The 20,512-nt window shown below is 36.7% G+C and overlaps 1 protein-coding gene across 1 annotated transcript in view; it reads right to left on the bottom strand.

The window, feature by feature from the left end:
* Positions 1 to 20,512, bottom strand: part of LOC139934716 (A disintegrin and metalloproteinase with thrombospondin motifs 16-like) — a 132,887-nt gene that overhangs the window by 105,039 nt on the left and 7,336 nt on the right. The window contains exons 3-4 of the mRNA XM_071929092.1: positions 18,345 to 18,673; positions 11,818 to 12,034 (exon numbers count right to left, since the gene is read on the bottom strand). Of these exons, the coding sequence (XP_071785193.1) occupies positions 11,818 to 12,034; positions 18,345 to 18,673 (546 nt within the window). The remainder of the gene's footprint in view (positions 1 to 11,817; positions 12,035 to 18,344; positions 18,674 to 20,512) is intronic.

A 20,512-nucleotide genomic window follows, 5' to 3' on the forward strand; every position in this document is an offset into this window, starting at 1 on the left:
TTTGATAGCTCTATGCTTTAATGAAGACAGTCAATATTGAACTTAAGGATTGAAACATAATGATATGACAAAACAAGCTAATATAACTGTTAACCATCTACTTCTTAGGATATTATAAACATTTGTATGTAGTTCAGGAAAAGATAGCATTGCATGAAGAGTTAATATACTTCACTGTTTCAATACATGTTTTAATAGTCCTTCTGTTGAAGTAGTCAACATGTCTGTGAGAGTTTATTATTTCTAATGACAGAATGTATGTACCGTATTGACGTTGCACTCTACAATGTCTCCCTTTAATATAACACCATGAGACAGGTAGCCCATCCTACAACCCAAACAGCCTCTCCACTAAAATCCACAGTACCCTTTCTATACATGTACAAGTCTGTCTCTCTCTCTCTTTAAATCCACAGTACCCTTTCTATACAAGTCTGTCTCTCTCTCTCTTTCTATTCAAGTGCTTTGAAAGAAATCTATATTCAACCATTGTCCTGTATTGTTCATAAAAAAAAACAATTTTTATGACTTGCATCAAAATTAAGTGACAATTTTACATGCATCATGATCCTGCATGTAAATGTTTTGAAAGATTTTGAACCCTAGGTGTGCCATTACATTATTTTATATACTTTTTTACACAAAATTCCAAGCCCATGCTAATATTTAAAGACCTACTTGAATGAAAATGGCAAGTAGTGATCTTTGCGGAATTTCATTTTAGATACTGTCAATCAATAAGGAAACTGAGTCATATGGGTATAAATAGAACTTGATTGTGTAAAAAAAAAAAAATTTGAATACCCTTATCTAGTTCAAAGATTCATGAAAAGCTCAGTTAGCCATCACTCATGTCACTTTACATTTTGGGAGCTCCAATTTGTATAGCCGCTCTGTTATAGCGTGGAGGTACATGTATAACAAAGCAAACTCCCAAGCATCACCCCGTCAACAAAAGTGTAGATTTTCAAAACCTTGAGGTTGGGTAACTGGTTGGGGCCTGATTTTTTAACTCGACAACTACAACAAATTCAGAAGTTTATAAATATCAAAATTACATTTAAATGGTGAACAAACACAATAAAAATGTTTAAATAGCATTCCCATCAAAAATAAATTCGCTCAAGTACGCTTTAATAATTTTGAAAGAATTATAAGTAAATAAAAAACCTCCTTGTTAAGTTGTTATCATTTTTGCAGCATGCAACCTTTCAGTAAATGGAATTTCAACCAGTTTTGAAGTGGATATACACCCAATACCAGTTCCAAGTACTTGCTCTTAAAATACCTGTGAACTAGTTGTTTATTCTGCACAGTATTTAACATTGTAATCAGAATGCACAATGCATAATAAGCCACTCCCCTTTAAAAAATCCAAGAGCCATTTACTCCTTGAACAGGGCATTTTGTTATTCACTTATTTATTTATTATTTATTTGTTTATTTTTATGTACGACCTGATAATCAAGTTTAAGGGGCAGGTTCGTTTCATCAATGCAAATGGGAAATTCCATGGTCAGTCGCATTTACAGTTTTCTGTGTCATTTCTTGATCTTAGTGCTACATGTAGTAGTTCTATGTGAGAAATTTGTTCCACTAAGTTTATGGGAAAATGGGACATGGACTAGCTAGGACATGGTAAAAAATACACTTGTCACAATTCAAAAGTTTCCTCAAACTAAAAAACTTGCAAATGTTTTACTACATTTAACACACAACTCTTATACATGAGTGTCCAACAGGATAGGCTACTTATAAATAGTCAGCAACTTGAACTTTTAACATGGCAAAACCATGGTCAGTCGCGTTACAGTCAGTCGCATTACAGTTTGTCCGGTCACTTTAGCCAAGCCCAAATGGAGCCCAACTGAGTTCTTATTTGGCAAAATTGGGTTCATTCCTTTTACAAGTTAAATAAACTAATTTCACTGGTTTTTACTAAAATAATCACACCTTTTCTCTTAAAAATCATAGAAACAAGGCTGAAATATGTATTTTTAGAGTTAAAGTCACCTGGAACTGGTATTTTGTCAAAATAAAGCTTTTGTCACTAGTGTTTTGATGAGTGGAATGTGAATAAATAGTTAACCAAGGTTCTAAAAAATTTGCTCTTATCTTATTTACAAATTTAAGAGTAGGCCCCGACCCGAGAGGGCGTTGTTCGTGACGTCAATCGAGGTGCGATATTTGAAGAGAAAATGCTGCACAATGCTGAAAAAGGCGTCAGACCGGACCACACTAGGCACTATTGCTCCTGTGAGTCTGACCAGCCATGCAGACTGACCCCATCTTTTGTTTTGCTGCATCCAGCAGCAATATCCTTGGTCGGCATTGCTGGAAACATGCAAGAAAACAGCTATTTCGCAACGTACAAACCAACGACTTGGACTTGCATGTAATTTGCACGTGTGTTTACTATACGCATCAAGGCAAAGTCTGCCTCAATTGACGTCACAAAAGGGGTAGGCGGAGTCAACCCCCTAAACAACTTAAGCTATTTTTCATGACAAACAATTACTAAAAAACATTGTTTTATTGTTCCTAAACATAATATACTGTTATGTTTGAAAAAATAAAAATTCCATTTCCAGGTGAATTTAAGCAAATTTTCATTTTTGGGAAATATTATTTCCCATTTTACTGACCATGTACTGACCAACTTTATTTTCAGAGTTGTGCATTTAACATAAAATGTTAAATATCTTTCTGAGTATGTTATTGAACAAAAATGAAATTGCAGATTTAAAGGAACACGTTGCCTTGGATCGGGCGAGTTGGTCTATAAAAAATGTGTGTAACCGTTTGTTATAAAATGCATATGGTTGGAAATAATATTAATAATAATAATTGTGGCTTCTTATAAAAAATAAAGCGCACATGTCCGTCACCCAGTGACGCTCCTGGTGCTGTAACATACAGTATTTCCTGCCTGATGTGGGACTACGTTTGAATTATGAGACCTAATTCTGATAGCACCATGCTTTACAAGATGCTTTAAAAGTAGAATACAATGATCCACACAAATTTGCCTCGAAAATGCGTGGTTTTCCTTTTATCTGCGAACTGTTGCTTTTCTTTATTTTATTTCATATTCTGTTTAAATGATGAAACTAGAAGTGACAGATTGGAATGGCACATACATTAAGCTTGGGCGATATCACGATATTATCGAATATCACGATATTAATTTGGACACGATTTCGATATCGGATGGATTTGGTTTTAATCGAAATATCGATATATCGCGATATATCGTGATATATCGCGATAATCGCGATAATTGCGATACATCGATATATCGATTAAATATCGCGATGTATTTGCTAGCTGATACCCCATAGATTTGGAGTAAAACCAGAAGAATAGGTAATTAGAACACCTCTCTTATACTAGGACTGTCTCTTCTACCAAAAAGATTTGGTCAGTTGCATTACATTGCATGGTCAGTCGCATTACCGGTAAGTTGCATTACACTTTTTGATGGCTCGTTATTAAAATATACCAACTAGAGTGTTGATTTCTTTACTCATTTCAGACTTGGTAATAAGGGTTGAAGCATATTTTGAAACGCCCTGAAGATAGTCAGTGGATTTATCACGCAATTGAAATAACTTTATCTCTCGGTCAGTCGCATTACACCCTGTTGAAGCTCCAACAAGTACACTCACATATTGCTTAATGAGCAACACAAATTAAAATTCATTCTGGATTTTAAAAAGTTGTACATGTACCTGACTTAGATTTGCCTCATCTTAACAAACGTGGATCTCCCACACTGTGTTTTCATTCAAATGCAATATCCTACAGATTTTAAATTACACATAAAAGATGTTAAAAGTACATTTAATAATAATAATAACAATAATATCAAAGTCTTATATAGCGCACGTATCTACCAAACAACGTACTCAAGGGGCTGAGTATATACATTATACAGAAAGATTGTTTATTTCAGTGATGAATTCTGCCGAGACCCAAATATTTAGCACTCTATAAGGATTTACAAGGTGCTATGGTGCATACAGCAGACACAGCCAGGAACACCGGGGCGAACCCTTCTCTTTTCGATAAGTGCACTGGGTTCTTTTAAATGCGTTACACAACACATGGGACCAACGGCTTTATGTCCCATCCAAAAGGACAAAGCAACAGTGTCTTGCTGAAAGACAGAAGTGTGGGTCAGGGATTCGAACCCACACTCTGCTGATCAGAAACAGCAGAGTTTGAATTAAGTTGTCTTAACCGCTCGGCCACGACACTTCCATGAAAAACTGCACAAATGAAATATCACTGTAATAAAATCAATAACATTTTTATTTATTTATTGAAATATGCAAAACAGTGACTTGCCTTCATGTGCAAGGAAGCAAAATCTCATATTTTCATAAATACCTCAGACAGTTTCGCTATTCCTGTTGGTGGAGAGCGCGTCACGTGGGGGTGTTTAAACAGTTGATAATGACCAGTGTTTATAACCAGTTGTCCACACTAATCTTGATGCAAAATGTTTCTTGTTACGGGCGATGCAAGCGCTGTCGGTGATTTGGCCGCGCTATGTGTGAAAGGAAAACCAGCGAATATGCACCACGAAACCGAAAACACACGCATACGGACATCGTACATGTACATTCAACACGTATATTGAACATACCATGGAGGTGGAAACATACAGAGCTCAAGCACTCGGAAACGGATAAGTTTTACAGAGTTTCTTACTTTATTACGCCTTTTAACCAAAAAGGTATTATGAATGGGAATCAAAGTGTGTTGAATCGGTTTTCAACTAGTGGTTTAAACCCGTCGATGCCTGGTTCTTGATAATTTACCTCGACTTCGTCTCGGTAAAATTATCAAGAACCAGGCCTCGTTGGGATTAAACCACTAGTTGAAAACCTCTTCACCACACATTGATTCCCTTATTTAATCTTCTGACCCTCCCTGTTGTTTGAGGCCACAAATAAGATAAAATGTTACTGTCTTATTTTCACTCTGTATAGAACAAAAGAAGTACTTCTATTGTTTTTGTAGGCTTTTGGGTCAAGATTTTACGAGCCCAGTCCAAAGAGTATGGCCCTACATGTATATCGTAAAAACTTGCCGTAAAAACTTGCCGGCTGAGCCCAAGACAGAGCCTATTTAAATGCAGTATACATTGTTAGCCAAAGCTGGTCTAGAAAATGACCTATAATTTGACTGCAATTCCTCAAATATGGGAGACTGGAAGGCCTTAAGTACAACAAGCTCCAACTTTTTTTTTCTTTTTTTTCATATTTGTCTCATTGTAATGTACTTTATCTCCTCATGATACTTCCAATGACAACTTTTAAAAGACTAGAGCATTTACCATCTGGTAAGGTAATAACACTGGAAACATGGCATTGAACTATACAACAAACACAGGCCAACCCATAAATACAGTTGAGGCATGTCAGGGGCCTCTATGGGGACTACATGCATTGCATGTACGGTGTACATGTTTCTGATCCAGCCCTGGTCACAGATATGTAATGAATGTCCTTCATTTATGGGGTGATCATAAACACATATCAAAGTAGACATTAGTAGTGGCTAACCAACCAGCCAGCTTGTCAAAAAGTGTTTAGTCTATATCCATAATGTCTGACCTTAAATGCCACAACAATACATTAGGAGAGTGGACATGACCTCTATTCCCTTTACATACAAGGTCACTGGCTTCAAGATCTCAGCAGGAGCCAATTAGTTTAGCACTAGGACCAAAATAACCTGCCAACCTCCACATGATATTATAAAGAGAAACTGATACTTTACCCAAATCCATGTTGAAAATTGGGTGGGGGGTAAACTCTGTTACATTATTTGGGGTTTTGGCAAACCCCTGAACATGTTTTGTTTTCTTTTTTACTTCTTTCGTCTGAAGAACTCTCATACATGTCCACACAAATTTGAAAGTTGTTATCGTTTGATCTCAGAAACTACAGTGTTAAAAAAAAAGATACATTGAATGAAAGCCTGTGCTCTGACTAGATCCAGAAACAGTTCAATCAGGTATTTTTGATTCCTTTATCAACAATATTACCAATAACAAAAACACTTACAAATATATGGTGAAACAAGCGTAGTCAACCCACCACATTGTGTCCTATGCAACTGTTGCTCAGACCCTTGGACCTTTCATTCATTGATTGCTTTGGCAGAATCCCCTATTAAACAACTTAGAATTTACTTAATAAATGGAAGTAATGGAAGTGTCGTGGCTGAGCGGTTAATAGGCCTAGCGAAAAATTCAAAATCTGGGGGTTCTGATCGGAAGAGTGTTGAACAAGCACTAAGAGAAAATCTACTTGATACTCTGTGTAGAAAATTAATTACGGAAGAGAATTGAGAGATAATTATCAGACTCATGATATTCACAAAAATATTTCACAATGAGGTAGCACATTATTATTCATTCATAAATACCTCGGACAGTTTCGCTATTCCTATTGAGGTGGAGAGCGCGTCACGTGGGTGTGTATAAACCTTTGTTTATGACCGGTAAAAAGTGTTGAAACATAGGCGTGACACGCGAGTTTGCACCTGTGCTTATAAGACAGTTTCTTCATTCCTATTGGTCGAGAGCAACGGCCGGGGCAGTTGTGCCACATCACGCGATACTCGCGACGCGCACAGCATTCCCTTATAAGGAGTTGTTTACCCGAGGGCGGCAGAGGGCCTTACCATTTCATAGTTGGAGGGGTGTTGTGTTGAAAGAAATCATTGAACAATTATAATTTTTGCATTTATTTTACTTTTTGACCAAAAGTGTTGATGTTTTTTTACCGAAAAGGTATTTATGGGTGCGTTCGTTTAGCTTCCCTGGGTCGACCCCGGTGTGTGACGTTTTTTTCAACAAGCACGAATGTGTGCAGATAATTACCCACGTTCATCCTGGAAGAAAAAAAAACGCTGCACACCGGGGTCGACCCAGGGAAGCTAACCGAACGCACCCACTGAATGGGAATCAAAGTGTGTTGAATCGGTTTTCAACTAGTGGTTTAAATCCGCCGAGGCCTGGTCCTTGATAATTTACCTCGACTTCATCTCGGTAAAATTATCAAGAACCAGGCCTCGTTGGGATTAAACCACTAGTTGAAAACCTCTTCACCACACACTGATTCCCTTAATATAAAAAAACACAAGACCATAGAGATTGTCCGGTGATTTATTTTACAGGCCTGACACTGGCCTCTGGCTTGTGATCCAGTGTTTATTTTGAGCCCTGCTATTATTATTATTACTATTATTATAGCGCCCTCTGGGAGATTGAACAGCATGGCATTATACAAAAATAAACTGTTGCTCTTACAAAGTTGTACACCTGGATAGGATCGTTAGAAGGGAGTTTTGTTGGTACAGTATAGTTGCCTGCACATTGTGCCAAAGCACAAAACAACTTGTTTAAATTTTGAACATGCGTGTACACTGTAGCTTCACATACCTTGAGGAAACATGTTTCGCCTGGAGACACCCTCCAGGTGTGATAAACCTTTGAACTGTGTAGTATGCACTCATTATTACACAAAATTTGATCTTTTCATTCAGTCAACCACCGAATGTTTAAAGAGTATTGTTCCCCCACGTACAGTCATGCACCAAAAAACAAAAATATGACATCATCACTATGTCATCGAGTGTCAACCTACACTAAATCAATGGATAGGACGGCTTAATTGTTTGTCAGTGGGATATTTAATCCGGACGTCATAAATTTATAGTTTTGCAACATAGCATACATGTAAGTGTCAGACCTCACCCTACCCTTTGATATCGTTCACACAGGAAGTTAAATTAACAACTTTGAATTCAGTAGAATGATATTGCTATTTATAAACCCCAGTGTTTCTTTAAAGCCATTATACACATTCGGTAAACAGTATTGTCCAAGTCCCACACTTCGTGTATCACAACTTATATATAAAACAACAAACCTGTGAAAATTTAGGCTCAATCGGTCATCGGAGTCGGGAGAAAATAACGGGAAAACCCACTCTTGTTTCCGCGCGTTTCGCCGTGTCATGACATGTGTTTAAAATAAATCCGTAATTCTCGCTAACGAGAATTTATATTGTTTTACAGTTTTCTCAAAAAGTAATATTTCAAGAGAAGTCTTTCACCATTACCTTCTGTAAACCCTGTAAATTATTTGTAAATCTGTGAACTTTTTTTTCTGTACCGAAAGGGTCCAATGGCTTTAAACAACAAACACATCTAAAAATTAACATCTAATAAACACACGTATGTAGTGTTTTTTTTTGTTTTTTTGTCAAAGCAAAGGGAATCAGATACAAAAAAAGTCAACACCTGGCACAAATTTCACTTAAAAAAATGGCAATAGCATGCACTTGATAAACAATCCATTATACATGTTTCCCCCCCCCCCCTCCTCATAACGCCTACTGTATGCAACTTCTCTCTGTATCTCCCACAAGAGATTCAGTGGTTGGAGAATCATTATGAAATAGGTTCCACCAAGTGTGGTCCGGATTAAAGAAAAAACTCACTGGATAGCACACTGGGTAGAATTAACTTTGTATTATTCCGCCTTTGTAGAAACTGTCAAGCGATAACACAAGCTAGTTTCCTCACCTGCAGGCTGTTTGCTATCATAAAGAATACAGCTATTGTTAACATGTTCCGTGCCTGGGTTTCTACATGTATGTATAGTGTTGAGGGTGTTAATCAAGAAAAGAACACATTGTACTGAAGTGAAAGAGTAAGGACAAGTACTTGAATAGCCCTCTATAGGGCAAAGTGTCCCAGACACAGAAACTACTTTGCTTTGTGTCAATGATTCTTTTTATTCATTAAATGTATGACACCGATCCAACCAAAAATAACATAAAATTTGAAAGTATCAACAACACTGTAAATGTATTTGCCCATCAACAGGAAATTTTCTGGGAGAAAGAAACAGACTGTAACTAGACATTGAGAGTTTGTGAACAAACTCTAGGTGTTTGGTTTCCGGGAGTAAAAGCCTGATGTAAAACAACAAATATTGCACATTGCTTTGTGCTCAAGATTTGTAATAAATTATCAAAATTGCAAAAATTGTCAAAACAACACAATGACATCATCATGACGTCATTTTGAGTTCAGGAAGTTAATGTCCTTGACTAACAATGCACCAAGTTTCACCTCAGTCAAACTTTTGGTTTGGCAGACACACAGCTTTGAAAAGTGCACCTTTAAAGCAACACCAGGTGACACATGATGACATCATGAAGCAAAGACTCCACAGATATGTTGCTAATATGAAGGAGATTATGTTTACCAATTTTGAAACAATTGTCATAAACTCTGACACAAACATCTAGTAAAAGTGTGTTTTTAGATGTTTTAAATCTGCCGCTAGAGAGCGCACTAATTTTTGGTGACGTCATCGGTATTATTTTTTTTAACCAGACCTTTGCAAAATTGTATTATGTGATTGTAAACCATCAAAAGGAGTACATTTCAACCTAAAAAGCAATTAAATAAAGCCTTTTCAAAGCGTTTTACAGTCACTTCCGGTTTAGACTGATCAAATAAAAAAAAAGGTCACCAACATATCCATTTTTGTGAAGTTTGTAAAGCCCTTTCATAAAATGTATAGATTGTCAAAATAGCTGATGTGGTTGAGGAAATATGAACTTATGAAATATTGACGACTGTAGAGTAGACTAACTAACAGTAAGGGACATGCATATTTTAAACGCCTTGAACGAAGACTATTGTACGCGAAGCTTTTTCGCGCTCTATGGGTGATCACTGAAGCGTGACTCTGCTGCACCACTAGTTCAATACACGTGGTGTAGGCATACGTGTAAAATGTGTATGCACATGTATACCAATGGGGTATTTACGTAGTTCTTAAGACACGATTTTTGAAATTTTCAACCTCTCTTTTGAGCCGGAAGACAAGGTCAAAATGGGGTCATGTCTTTGAGGCGTTTACGGAGTTTTCAATGACGATTCCGATGATGTATTTATTGTAAGAATCCATCACGTAGATCAAGAGTTACGATTTTTTGAAAAAATAAACTTTGAATGTTTATAACTCAAGAAAGGATGACGTCATCATGACGTGATTTCAACGGTTTCTTCTCCTAATGAATATTTTACTGTGTGTGAAGTTTTAAGTTCATACGAGTTTGGAAAAAGTGCTTTTGTTAGGGGACAAGGGACGCTGAGAAGAAGAAGAAGAAGAAGAAGAAGAAGAAGTATGAAGAAAAAGAAGGAAAAAAAATAAAAAAATAAGAGGTGTTTCGGGCTGTTGGCCCGAACACCTAAAAAGTTAATCACTACAGTAAGTCAAGTCATAAAGCACTAATTGACTGTGATTTGAGAATAACACATTGTTTGTGCTTTCTATGCAAAGCGACAAGATCTGAAGCAACAAAATCATTGGTTCATGGTCTTGTAACATCGCGGGTAGACTATTGTAACGCACTCCTCCATGGACTTCCGGCTGTTCTCACAAAAAAACTACAACGGGTACAAAACAGTGGAGCAAGGATCATAGCCAAGACACGACGACGTGAACATATAACCCCTGTCCTAATCGAGTTACACTGGTTGCCAGTAAATATCGTCTTGAGTACAAAGTGATCGTGCACACTTTCAATGCTCTGCATGGAGGATCACCTGTGTACATCTGTGACTTGATCGACAAATACAGACAAGGCAGGTCATTGAGATCTGAACGCACTACCTCTTTAAGAGTAACTCTCACTAAAACTTCCACATATGGTGATAGGCAGTTTGGAAAGGCAGCTGCTACACTCTGGAACTCTCTGCCCACATCCCTAAGAGACTTAACAGAACTGAACAAATTTAGGAGCGCACTGAAAACTCATCTATTTAAAATTGAATATTTTCACTGAATGGTTTAGTAATTTTTAATTGTCAATAATCTATGTATATTTTTAACCTACTCTTAATGCTTGCAATGTGTAGTAGTGTTTTGTACTTTAGATTTTAGACCTAATTGCATTTTAATAATGGTCCAATATTGTCTCCAGTACATAAACCTTGAGAAAAAGTTGCCACACAAGAATACTAGTTGTTTGGTTTGTTAAAACCATAGAGCAAGGGTTAAACTATTCAAGGTTACAAGGAGGCAAAACTTACAGAATGTCAGACATCATTGCATTTTGATCATTTTTTTATCATAACTACTGCATTAATGCAAAGATTTGTGCTCCAAAAATCTTAAAGGTATGGGATTATTCTTTGTACAAGCACTCGGTGTCCAAGTCAAAAGACCAAGACTGGGACCTCATTCAAAAACACTTGTCAACAAAAATTCAAACATAAGGGGCCATTCATAATTTAGTCAATCGATTTCTTTTCAAAATTGTTCTGACCTGTGACCTACCCCAAATTCCGATTTTTTAATATTGATTTACTTCACAATAATAATCTATACACTGAAGAACAAAGTAATAACCTCAAGTGATGCAGATATTTGAGGTCAAAGGTCTCCAACATCAGTAGTTTTTAATAGCTGATCCTGGCTTAAACAAACAACTTTGTAGTTTAATCAGCAATGAAAATGGCAAGCAAAACAGTTTTTATAAAAAGTTGCAATTCCGGCGAGATCGAGCAGGGATGAGATTCTTCTTTCCGACTTACCAAAACGGCAAGTTGTCCGCACTCCAACAGCTCTCCATAGCTTATTTCTAAGTAAGTTTTTATGCTAACAATTATTTTGAGTAATTACCAAATGTTGTCCAGTGCCTTAAAGTATCTGTTTTTTACATGTACAGGTACTTTCTCAGCTATATGAACATGAAGATTGATATTTCAACTTACATTTTCTTTTTGAGCCACAGTAGTGCTGTTTAGTTTTATTATTTGATGTCCCATGTCCATCTTGCCTTGAGCTGCGTTTGCCTCGGTTCCGTTCCTTGCTCCTGTCCACAAAATCAGCATTCGATCTCTTGTATAAAATATGAACTTTTTGTCCATGTTGGTTTGTATCCAGCGGTTCAATCAGATAATCATCCAGTTCAGTTCTTAAAAATCCACTCTGCAAGGCAAAATTAAGCACACCATAATGTGAAATACAAAATTAAAGGAATTTTTAAAAGTAATTCAACAACAAAAATGTTTACCAACAATAAGTATGTCTAGATAATGTCTTTAACATTCTTAGGGACACCAAAAGTCTCTTAGGTGATTATTTCCAATGCAAATACTGTTCTAATGCACTGCTTACTTTTGATATTTTGGAGCAGAGAAGGGGAGCAGATGACATTTCACAAACATTCACCAAATTCTATTTATACATGATATTCAATTTGCTTCCAGAGGACCTTCAGTAGTAAATATCCTTAACATCTGCAAATACTGATCACTCATATCAGCTCCATCTTAAAGGTATGATACAAGTACTTTGGAAATGTACATTCATTCAGCTTTCTTTAGTTTTCAATGAAAATATTATTGAACCTTTGAGTACTTTCATCAAGTACGATTCTCAAATTTTAAAGAAACATCAACTAATGGATCATAATTCATATTGCTGTAATAATCAATGGAGTGCGAACATCAAGTCACAGTACTTTTACAAGCTGAGTGCAAGTACAAGTGTACAAATACAGATAACAACATTGGAGTAGTAATGACTATGAGTACCCATACAAGTATAACACTTATTTGGGAAATCCAGGAAACTTTTATAAAACTTTTATCAAAGGCAACTCCCAGGAAATAATTACCACTGCTCAAGTCGAGTTTCGCAAATTCACAGTCCAATCTTATTATAACAAGTTCCTGGGACTAGTCAAATTAATAATTCTAAAGGTACAAATCTGTTTTCAACTAAAATCTTATATTACAATTTATAAGACAAAAACAGAGAAAAACAACAATCTTTTACATAGGAATTTGGTTCTCTAGTGGTTTTTTTTGTGTTTGGTAATAACATGTAGATGGAATTAACAACAACAAATTTGTCTACCCTGCTTCACAAGTTTTGTGTAATTTGACACCAAGTTCCCCTAGCCTATAAAAAGTTTAAGTTCAGAACACAAAACTACATGTTTGATCTACATTTGATAGTCCCCATCATTGTCAATTGCAGTGGAACTGGTTACTGAACTTTTACTAAACTTTTAAGGCCACATGTAACTTGTTGTAGAAGGCCAGGCCACATATAGAAGAATTTCAATAAAGTAGCTTTCAAGAACCTTGTACCTTGACTTTGATGTTCCTAATAAAGTATTTTTATTTACCAAAAAGTATAACTTTTCCATTAAAATAAACCAAGCAGCCGCAGATGCTTTTCAGCCCCCATGCAGCGTAATGCTACTTTGCTCTCATACATGTGTAGGCCATGTTTCCTACAGACAGAGTGGCCTGACCTACATGTAGGAGTTCAATCCCATGATTTGACACATGTGTATATGTATGGCCTATTACTAGGTCTTTTTCTGTTATACATAGAGCACATTGTTGGGACAACCACTCAAACTATTGTACTTAATAAAGAGCTTTCAAAGCAGATTCACCCACAGAGCTTCTGGAAATAGATCTTTTGTAGTCTTTGTTTAACTGAACAATAAGCATTAGTATTGAAGTGGATATAAAATGCAAACCTGTCAGTGTCTGTTAGCTGTGTGGGTGGGTGGCCTTTAGTCCTAACAATGTTATAAACTCTACAGTGTGTACTGTGACTTATAGTCTAGTCAATCTATGGTTTGACTAAAGCCGTGTTCGCACTGGACTAATATTTTGGGTAACTTAACCATGACGCTGGGTAACATTCCGACGGGTTAACTTTCCCACCGTCCGCAATTGGATTTATTTGACTCGGCTAAACTTACAGAGACCGTGGGTAAACTAACCGCTCTGGCCCCCTGCGTAACATTGAATAGTTCGATAATCACGAAAATCTTATTCTTCCATGACAAAACATGTCAGCTTCTTCGGGTCACGGACGGATGGGAGATTTAACCGAGTCGTCGCGTCCGCATGTGACTTTCTGGCTCGGTTAAACTGACCTGGTCAATCTTCCTGGGCACCTTTGGCTCGGTTAAACTACCCATTCGGGTCGGGTAAGTAAACTTCCTGGGCTGTTCGCATTGGACTTAAAATGGGTAAGTTACCCATTGGCTCGGTTAGTTTACCCAAATTAAGTCCAATGCGAACAGGGCTCTAGACAAAATTGCAACAGAAATAGGTTTCTTTTGCAAGTGTCTAATGAAACCCTCTTAAACAACATCATATCCAAAAAGTAGAAAAAAGTAAGCAGGGGAAATATGCATAATTTGCATAAATTAAAAATTACTGTTTTCCCCCTAAAATATGTATGCACACCCTATACAAAGTAGAAATTTTATTTTTTTCACATTCATGGAGACACTTGCACAAAAAATCATTTATGTTGCAATTTTGTCTAGGTCAAGCCATATTTTTGCTTAGATTGACTAGACTAAGCATGACTCATTCCCTCATATTTAACATGTTTACCTTTAAATTGAACAGTTGATTTCAGAACAAATTAACTTATAATATAAAAATTTAAAGAAACTTATCGTTTGCGCCCAAAATTTGACGATTGTATGATTGCATTCTGATTTAATTTTCATAAAAACATGTCACATTTTTAGGTACACTTGCACTAATTTTTTACCTCCATGACCATGTATATATCGACGCCGTTTTCACAAAGTGGTGAATCGGTCCAAAATGATGCATTGGGGCATTTTTGTTTCTTTACATTCTCTTAATGGATTTGGTGTCCTTAATATTTCTGCAAAATTTTAAGTCTTGAGAATGTATAGTTTTCTAATTACACAAATTACCAAAACGGTGAATTGTCTGCACTCACTGTTATTATACTTTTCACAAACCAGCGAATAACCTTTTCCCCAGGGTTAAATTGTATACTACATGTATACTGATGACGCTTGCTGTAGTTGTCACCTTGTTCCACAATGGGGCGTGTATAAAGCAACACATCACATGCAGTAGTCTTTAGTCAAGGGGCGCATGCCCTGTCTAAAGGTTAGCTGTGTGTGGCAAATCTGTTGTTTATAATTACATTTTGCGCTTTCACGAACTGGCGAATCCAGGTGCCTTTTATGTGTGGCAAATGCAGGATGCTGGTTTTGGTTTTTTTTTTTTACGAACTGGCGAATATTTTTGGAACCAAACAGCTTTCTAAAAGAGCATCCGTACAAAGAAATTAGTATCTAGTTATGTCACTAGAAAATATTTTACACTTAAAAGACCAACATTTTTTAAAATTTGAATAACTTCAAAAGTGTTTTTCTAAAAGTGTTGTTTAAGCCGCACATGCGGATTCGCTGGTTCGTGAAAACACCATCGACATGCAGCACCAATAGTGACACTGAGTCTCTCTTTTACTGTTTCTAGTTTTGAGACTGGTTTAGAGATCACTTTTCACTTTCCATCAGCCTTGACACACAATAGTTTTGGTCTTGGACCAGGACCAGACCAGTTTTACTTGTTATTGTTCAGACCTTTTTACAAATCCACAAAGTAGGTAAGTTTAAAACTCACACAAAACAGTTACTCCTGAGTTTATACTAATAATACAAAATGTTTTTTTATTAAGGCATAATTTTAAAGTTCATTATGCAAGCAACTTGCCAGTAATTCTGATTCATTAAACCCATTTCATAAATTGTTTTATTTAAAGTCAATCAGGACCTTAATAAGAAATCTATCTTGAATGGAAACAGCTGCTTACTACAAAGAAGTATCTGATTTACAGTGTATTGCACAATATGTTTCAGGTGTGATTTGAACAAAATAAGATTAAAAAAAATATTTTCCTATGAAAGTGCTAGAATAAACACTGCTAAAACCCAAATTAGGACAATAGAGAGAAACAAACGTGCACAGCAGCTGTCCAGTGTTTTTTATATGTTTGGCTACAGATTACGCCACAGCATCTAATTCCAAGTATCCATTGCATGGTGCTGCAGTACGTTTATAATTGGGTCTTATGGAACATGGCTCCACACACCTTGTAGAAACAATAATTAATAAATACCTTGGACAGTTTCCAGACTGTGATTGGTCAAAACCCGATCACGTGGGGATGTATTATCGGATGATAAAGGACCGGCTATGGAACCTAGCGAATAAATGGCCCCTAAACCAGCATACATTGTGTACCAATCGGTTGCACTTCGCACTGTATCACATGCTTATTCATCTTAGTTTCTTTGCAGCTTCGCGCACATGTGCATTCGCGCTAAAAATGTATCAATTTTGATGTAGGGTAATTTCGTGTCAAATCACCCAATAGGTTAAACCCTACCCTCTTCAAATTTGCTCAATTTATTTTTGCCCAAGTGAGGCTATGATCCCCTAACAAAATCATAATATTTACGTATACATGGATATGTATGTAATATGCACTTTTCACAGGAAATAGGCAAGTAGGGCAACTTTGAGAGGAGCTTGAAAGCGAGCCAAAAAATTTATGTTCTGGAGAAAAAAATATATGGTGGTAATTTTTCACTGAAGTTCATCTCCAGATCATGTGATCCACAAGGTAAAATCCAAGGTCAAAGTAAAGGTCAAAAGGTTACTAAACCTAACCATGTTCCTACAAAAAAGGATTGGCAGATTTGGAAAGCTTATTATGCAATTTCCTTTCCAAAGACACCAATTTGACCTGATGGTTACCGATTTATAGTCGTTTGAATATCGGCAGTTGGGCGCATTTTGCCTGAAATCAACAAGAAAGACCTACGAGAAAGAGCATGCCAAAGCACGGAAACCGTTTGTTTATCGGATTGAGCTGAAATTTGGAATTTGAGCTTGTTGAGCCATTTTGAGCAAATTTCAATCAATGAACATTTATTTTTCATGTTGACAATAACAATTTTAAAAGCAACACTAGGAAACAAAAATCCATGAATAATAATGAAGGACGGATGCAATGTATAGAAGATAATAACTACAGAAATTAACGTTATAGTCAACATGCAGGGAAAAAGTTTAAGCATAATGCTTTTGTATATTTCCCTGAGACAGACAAGGACTCGGACAAAAAAACAAAAGCAACCAAAAACAGAACAAAGAAACTAAAAAACAAAAACAAAAAACAAACAATGACACGGACCAGACTAATCAATAAAAATAATTATCGACACCACAGTCTTTGTACAATTAGTGTTACTATATACAGTTAAAAATACATATTCAAGAGTTTCAATTTCTTTGAGAATGAATTAAGTGAACGAGACTTTTTAATATCAGAGTAAAGGTTGTTCCAGAATAGGGTGCTACAAGACACAATATTTTTTTTGGAAAACGTGGTTCGGTTGAATTTTGTTGAGTAAGTATGGATTGATGAACACAGTGTAAAAAGATCATTGAATTTGTCAGGCAAATAACCACTTTTGTATTTATACATGAATTTACCTAAACTGAAATTGTACAAATCGTCAAATTTAAGAACCTTTAAATAAAATGCTAGATACAGTAGCGTAGTGTGTTCCAAGTATCCAGTTCTAATGAATTGAAAAGCTTTCTTCTGAAGAGGGTTAGGTTTAAAATTGTCTTTTTTTGGGGTGATTTGACACCGAATGACCCTGTAACAGGTGTGCGCGTATAAACTCATATTGTCCAATAGTATTGTTTACAGCGACATGCTACATGGACGCTGAGCTCATGCGTGCATTTTAACACACAAAGAACAGCTATTGCCCAATCATTTGCCTCCTTTGACCCCAGTGAGGGCACTTAACAGACCATTCTTTTAAAGAGTCACTGGTCTCAAAGTATCAATAATGTGATTAACGCACAAAAGAGATGTGAACCATCAAAAGCTAAAATATGGCCCCAGAACATGTTTGGAAGTATCGCTGAGAAAAAAAGTCACAAAATTTGGTTGGTGGCTGGCGCTGTTAACGGACCTCGCTGGATGAGTGCTTTGAGAAGCCCTCTGGTGTGATGTACAAAGCACAAGTTGTAGCTTTATTATTCTAATTCTGATTTTTAGTTTTACTTGTTACTATAAACAAGAACTTGAGGTTTTTCTCTGAAACTTCATTCATAGAACTAAGGCCTTCATCTGGCCGTTACCTCTAAGTCTCTGTCCTGAACAATCACAGGTCTTCTTTGCACCATTGCGCTGTTTCAAATATCAATACCATGATGAAGTTAAACATAATCTTGCATTTTCCTGTACTTACATGTTTGCAATGCAAACCACAAAGGCCTCTCATGTCAAAATTAGTACCCCCAAGCCACGGCACTAACGGAATGTTTTTTCTGTCAAATTCTTACTTTGCTCCTTAGCAAATGGCTGTTAAACTGCTAAACTGAATGTTGTGTTTTAAATGTATACTTACCAATCCATTGTTACACAAGCTGATAGCTACATTTGAATTAGCATGTGATCTCAGACTGCCATGATAGTGACAATGCTTATGATGAGGAGTAAGCTTCTGTGTCTCTATCTTTCCATTTTTCCAAGACTGAATAGAAAATCCTGATGCAATAAGAGCTTCATTTGAAGTGACTTCAAGATGGAAATCTTTCTTGTATCCTCTAAACTTAAAATGGGCAACTTCTGGTACAAAACGGGTATCATTGCTTCTTCTGTGTCTGTGTGGACTGAAACTGTTGGATATGAAGCCTCCTTGGGAATCTGCCTGGTATGGAAGTACTAATTCATGACCTGCAAAATATCAATTGGACAAAAAAGACTAAATCAAAAACCCATGGGGATCAAAGTAATTTCCAAGTCAAAAACAACCATATTGCTATAGTAGACCAGCCAAACTTAAAAAAGTGCTCCAGAAAAAAAAACATGGCATAGTTTGTTAATGGCTGGCATCCATGCTAGATGTATGGATCACGGGCTCAGGAAGACAAATAGGGTGGATGCCAAGCTTGATTTTGAATTTCAAGGTCAATTTGAGGTCAAAAGGTCAAAAAACAATATTTACAAAATTTGTGTCAAATTTAATCACATTTGATAGATCTAACCAATTTATGTTGATATTACAAACCTATGTAATTAACGGATAAACTTTTACCTTGTTCCCCAATGTATAGCAAAACAAAGTGATAAGTGGGGTATATTTTTAGATTGTTTTTGCATTCCCCATCCTCAATGGTGCATATATTTGTTTCAAACAACTTTTTTTGAAAGGTAAATAATATACCCAGGCAGTTTTTGGAGTGCCATTATTCAAAGCTAACTCCGCCAGAGCTACATGTAACCAGGCACACCAAAACCACTATACAGCTTGACATACTTTTATGCCAAGTTTCTTTGATGAAAGAATTCTCACTATAGGCCTACTCTTCAGGAGGCACTAGCAGACAACAACGACACTCTCATCACTTTGATCAATCACTTTGTGGACATAACACAGGTCAGAAACATACCATCATCACAGTTGCCTGGCCACTACACAGCAGAGGCAAAGAACTTATACGGACAAGTCCAAAGTTTGAGATTTAAATTTTTCTCAAGGGTGGACTATACGTCTGCTTCAACTTTCTGAAGGCTAATTGCCAACACATGGAAAGTGCTGGGCTTGGTTAGGCCTACTTGTGGACAGAGGCGGGTGTTAATGAAGCCATTCAAGGCAAAGCCTACTTTAGCTGAAAGACTTGCACAACCTGTGAGGCAGCTTCTATACTCTTACATTTTTACATGATGCGACACAGCCTCTCCTACATGACCATTGGGAAAAGAAAGTCTCTGAGAAGCAAAGTTAATATATATGTCAAGGGAATCGGCCGTAATGGAGAACCTTCTCTCATTGAGCAGTTTGTGTATCACTTGTGCACCTTGGTAAAAATCATCAACCATGTCAGGCTCCAACTCTTTCGTAAATAGGGCGAAGAAGTGTCTGAAGATGTTACCGCCAAAAAGAGATGCACTGAAATTTCACGCAACATATTGACGTCTCATTTCTCACATTGTAGTGCCGGCAGCCTACGATTTCGCCGCCTACTGGGTCCTTTGCCGCCGGCTACTTTTTTTTCTTTTCTTTTTGGCCTCCTCCATTTCCCCCCAAGCTTTTTCCTGTCAAAGCCTCAAAAACCTGTTTTAAATAAAAGAAACCTTTCTACCATTTGTCAAACAACCCTTCACAATGACATCCAAAACAAATACTTGAATGGAATCAAAATCTATGACGGGTTCAGGAGTCCATGTAACAAAACAGAAATTGATTCCCCCATGTTTTTGACCAGCTCAACTTTGCACTGTGTCCCGCCAATGGGCATCAATCCTGGGGGAAACGGATGACAGCTACTTTCTGATGGGTGGGGAACACTATATTGCTAAAATCCAATTATATTATATTCTGTCAAGCTCAACGTCTATATATTCAATCTGTACCCCTAGTTTTGTATGGTGTAGTGCTCAATTAACAAGTGACACATACCAAGTTGGTGTAGAAATTGATGAGAATTTATCCTGGAAGAATCACTTAAGAGATGTTACCAATAAAGTAGCTAAAAATATTGGTATAATTACCGTCTAAGAAAATTCGTACCT

Source organism: Asterias amurensis, chromosome 3, assembly GCF_032118995.1.
Source record: "Asterias amurensis chromosome 3, ASM3211899v1".
Lineage (NCBI taxonomy): Eukaryota > Metazoa > Echinodermata > Asteroidea > Forcipulatida > Asteriidae > Asterias > Asterias amurensis.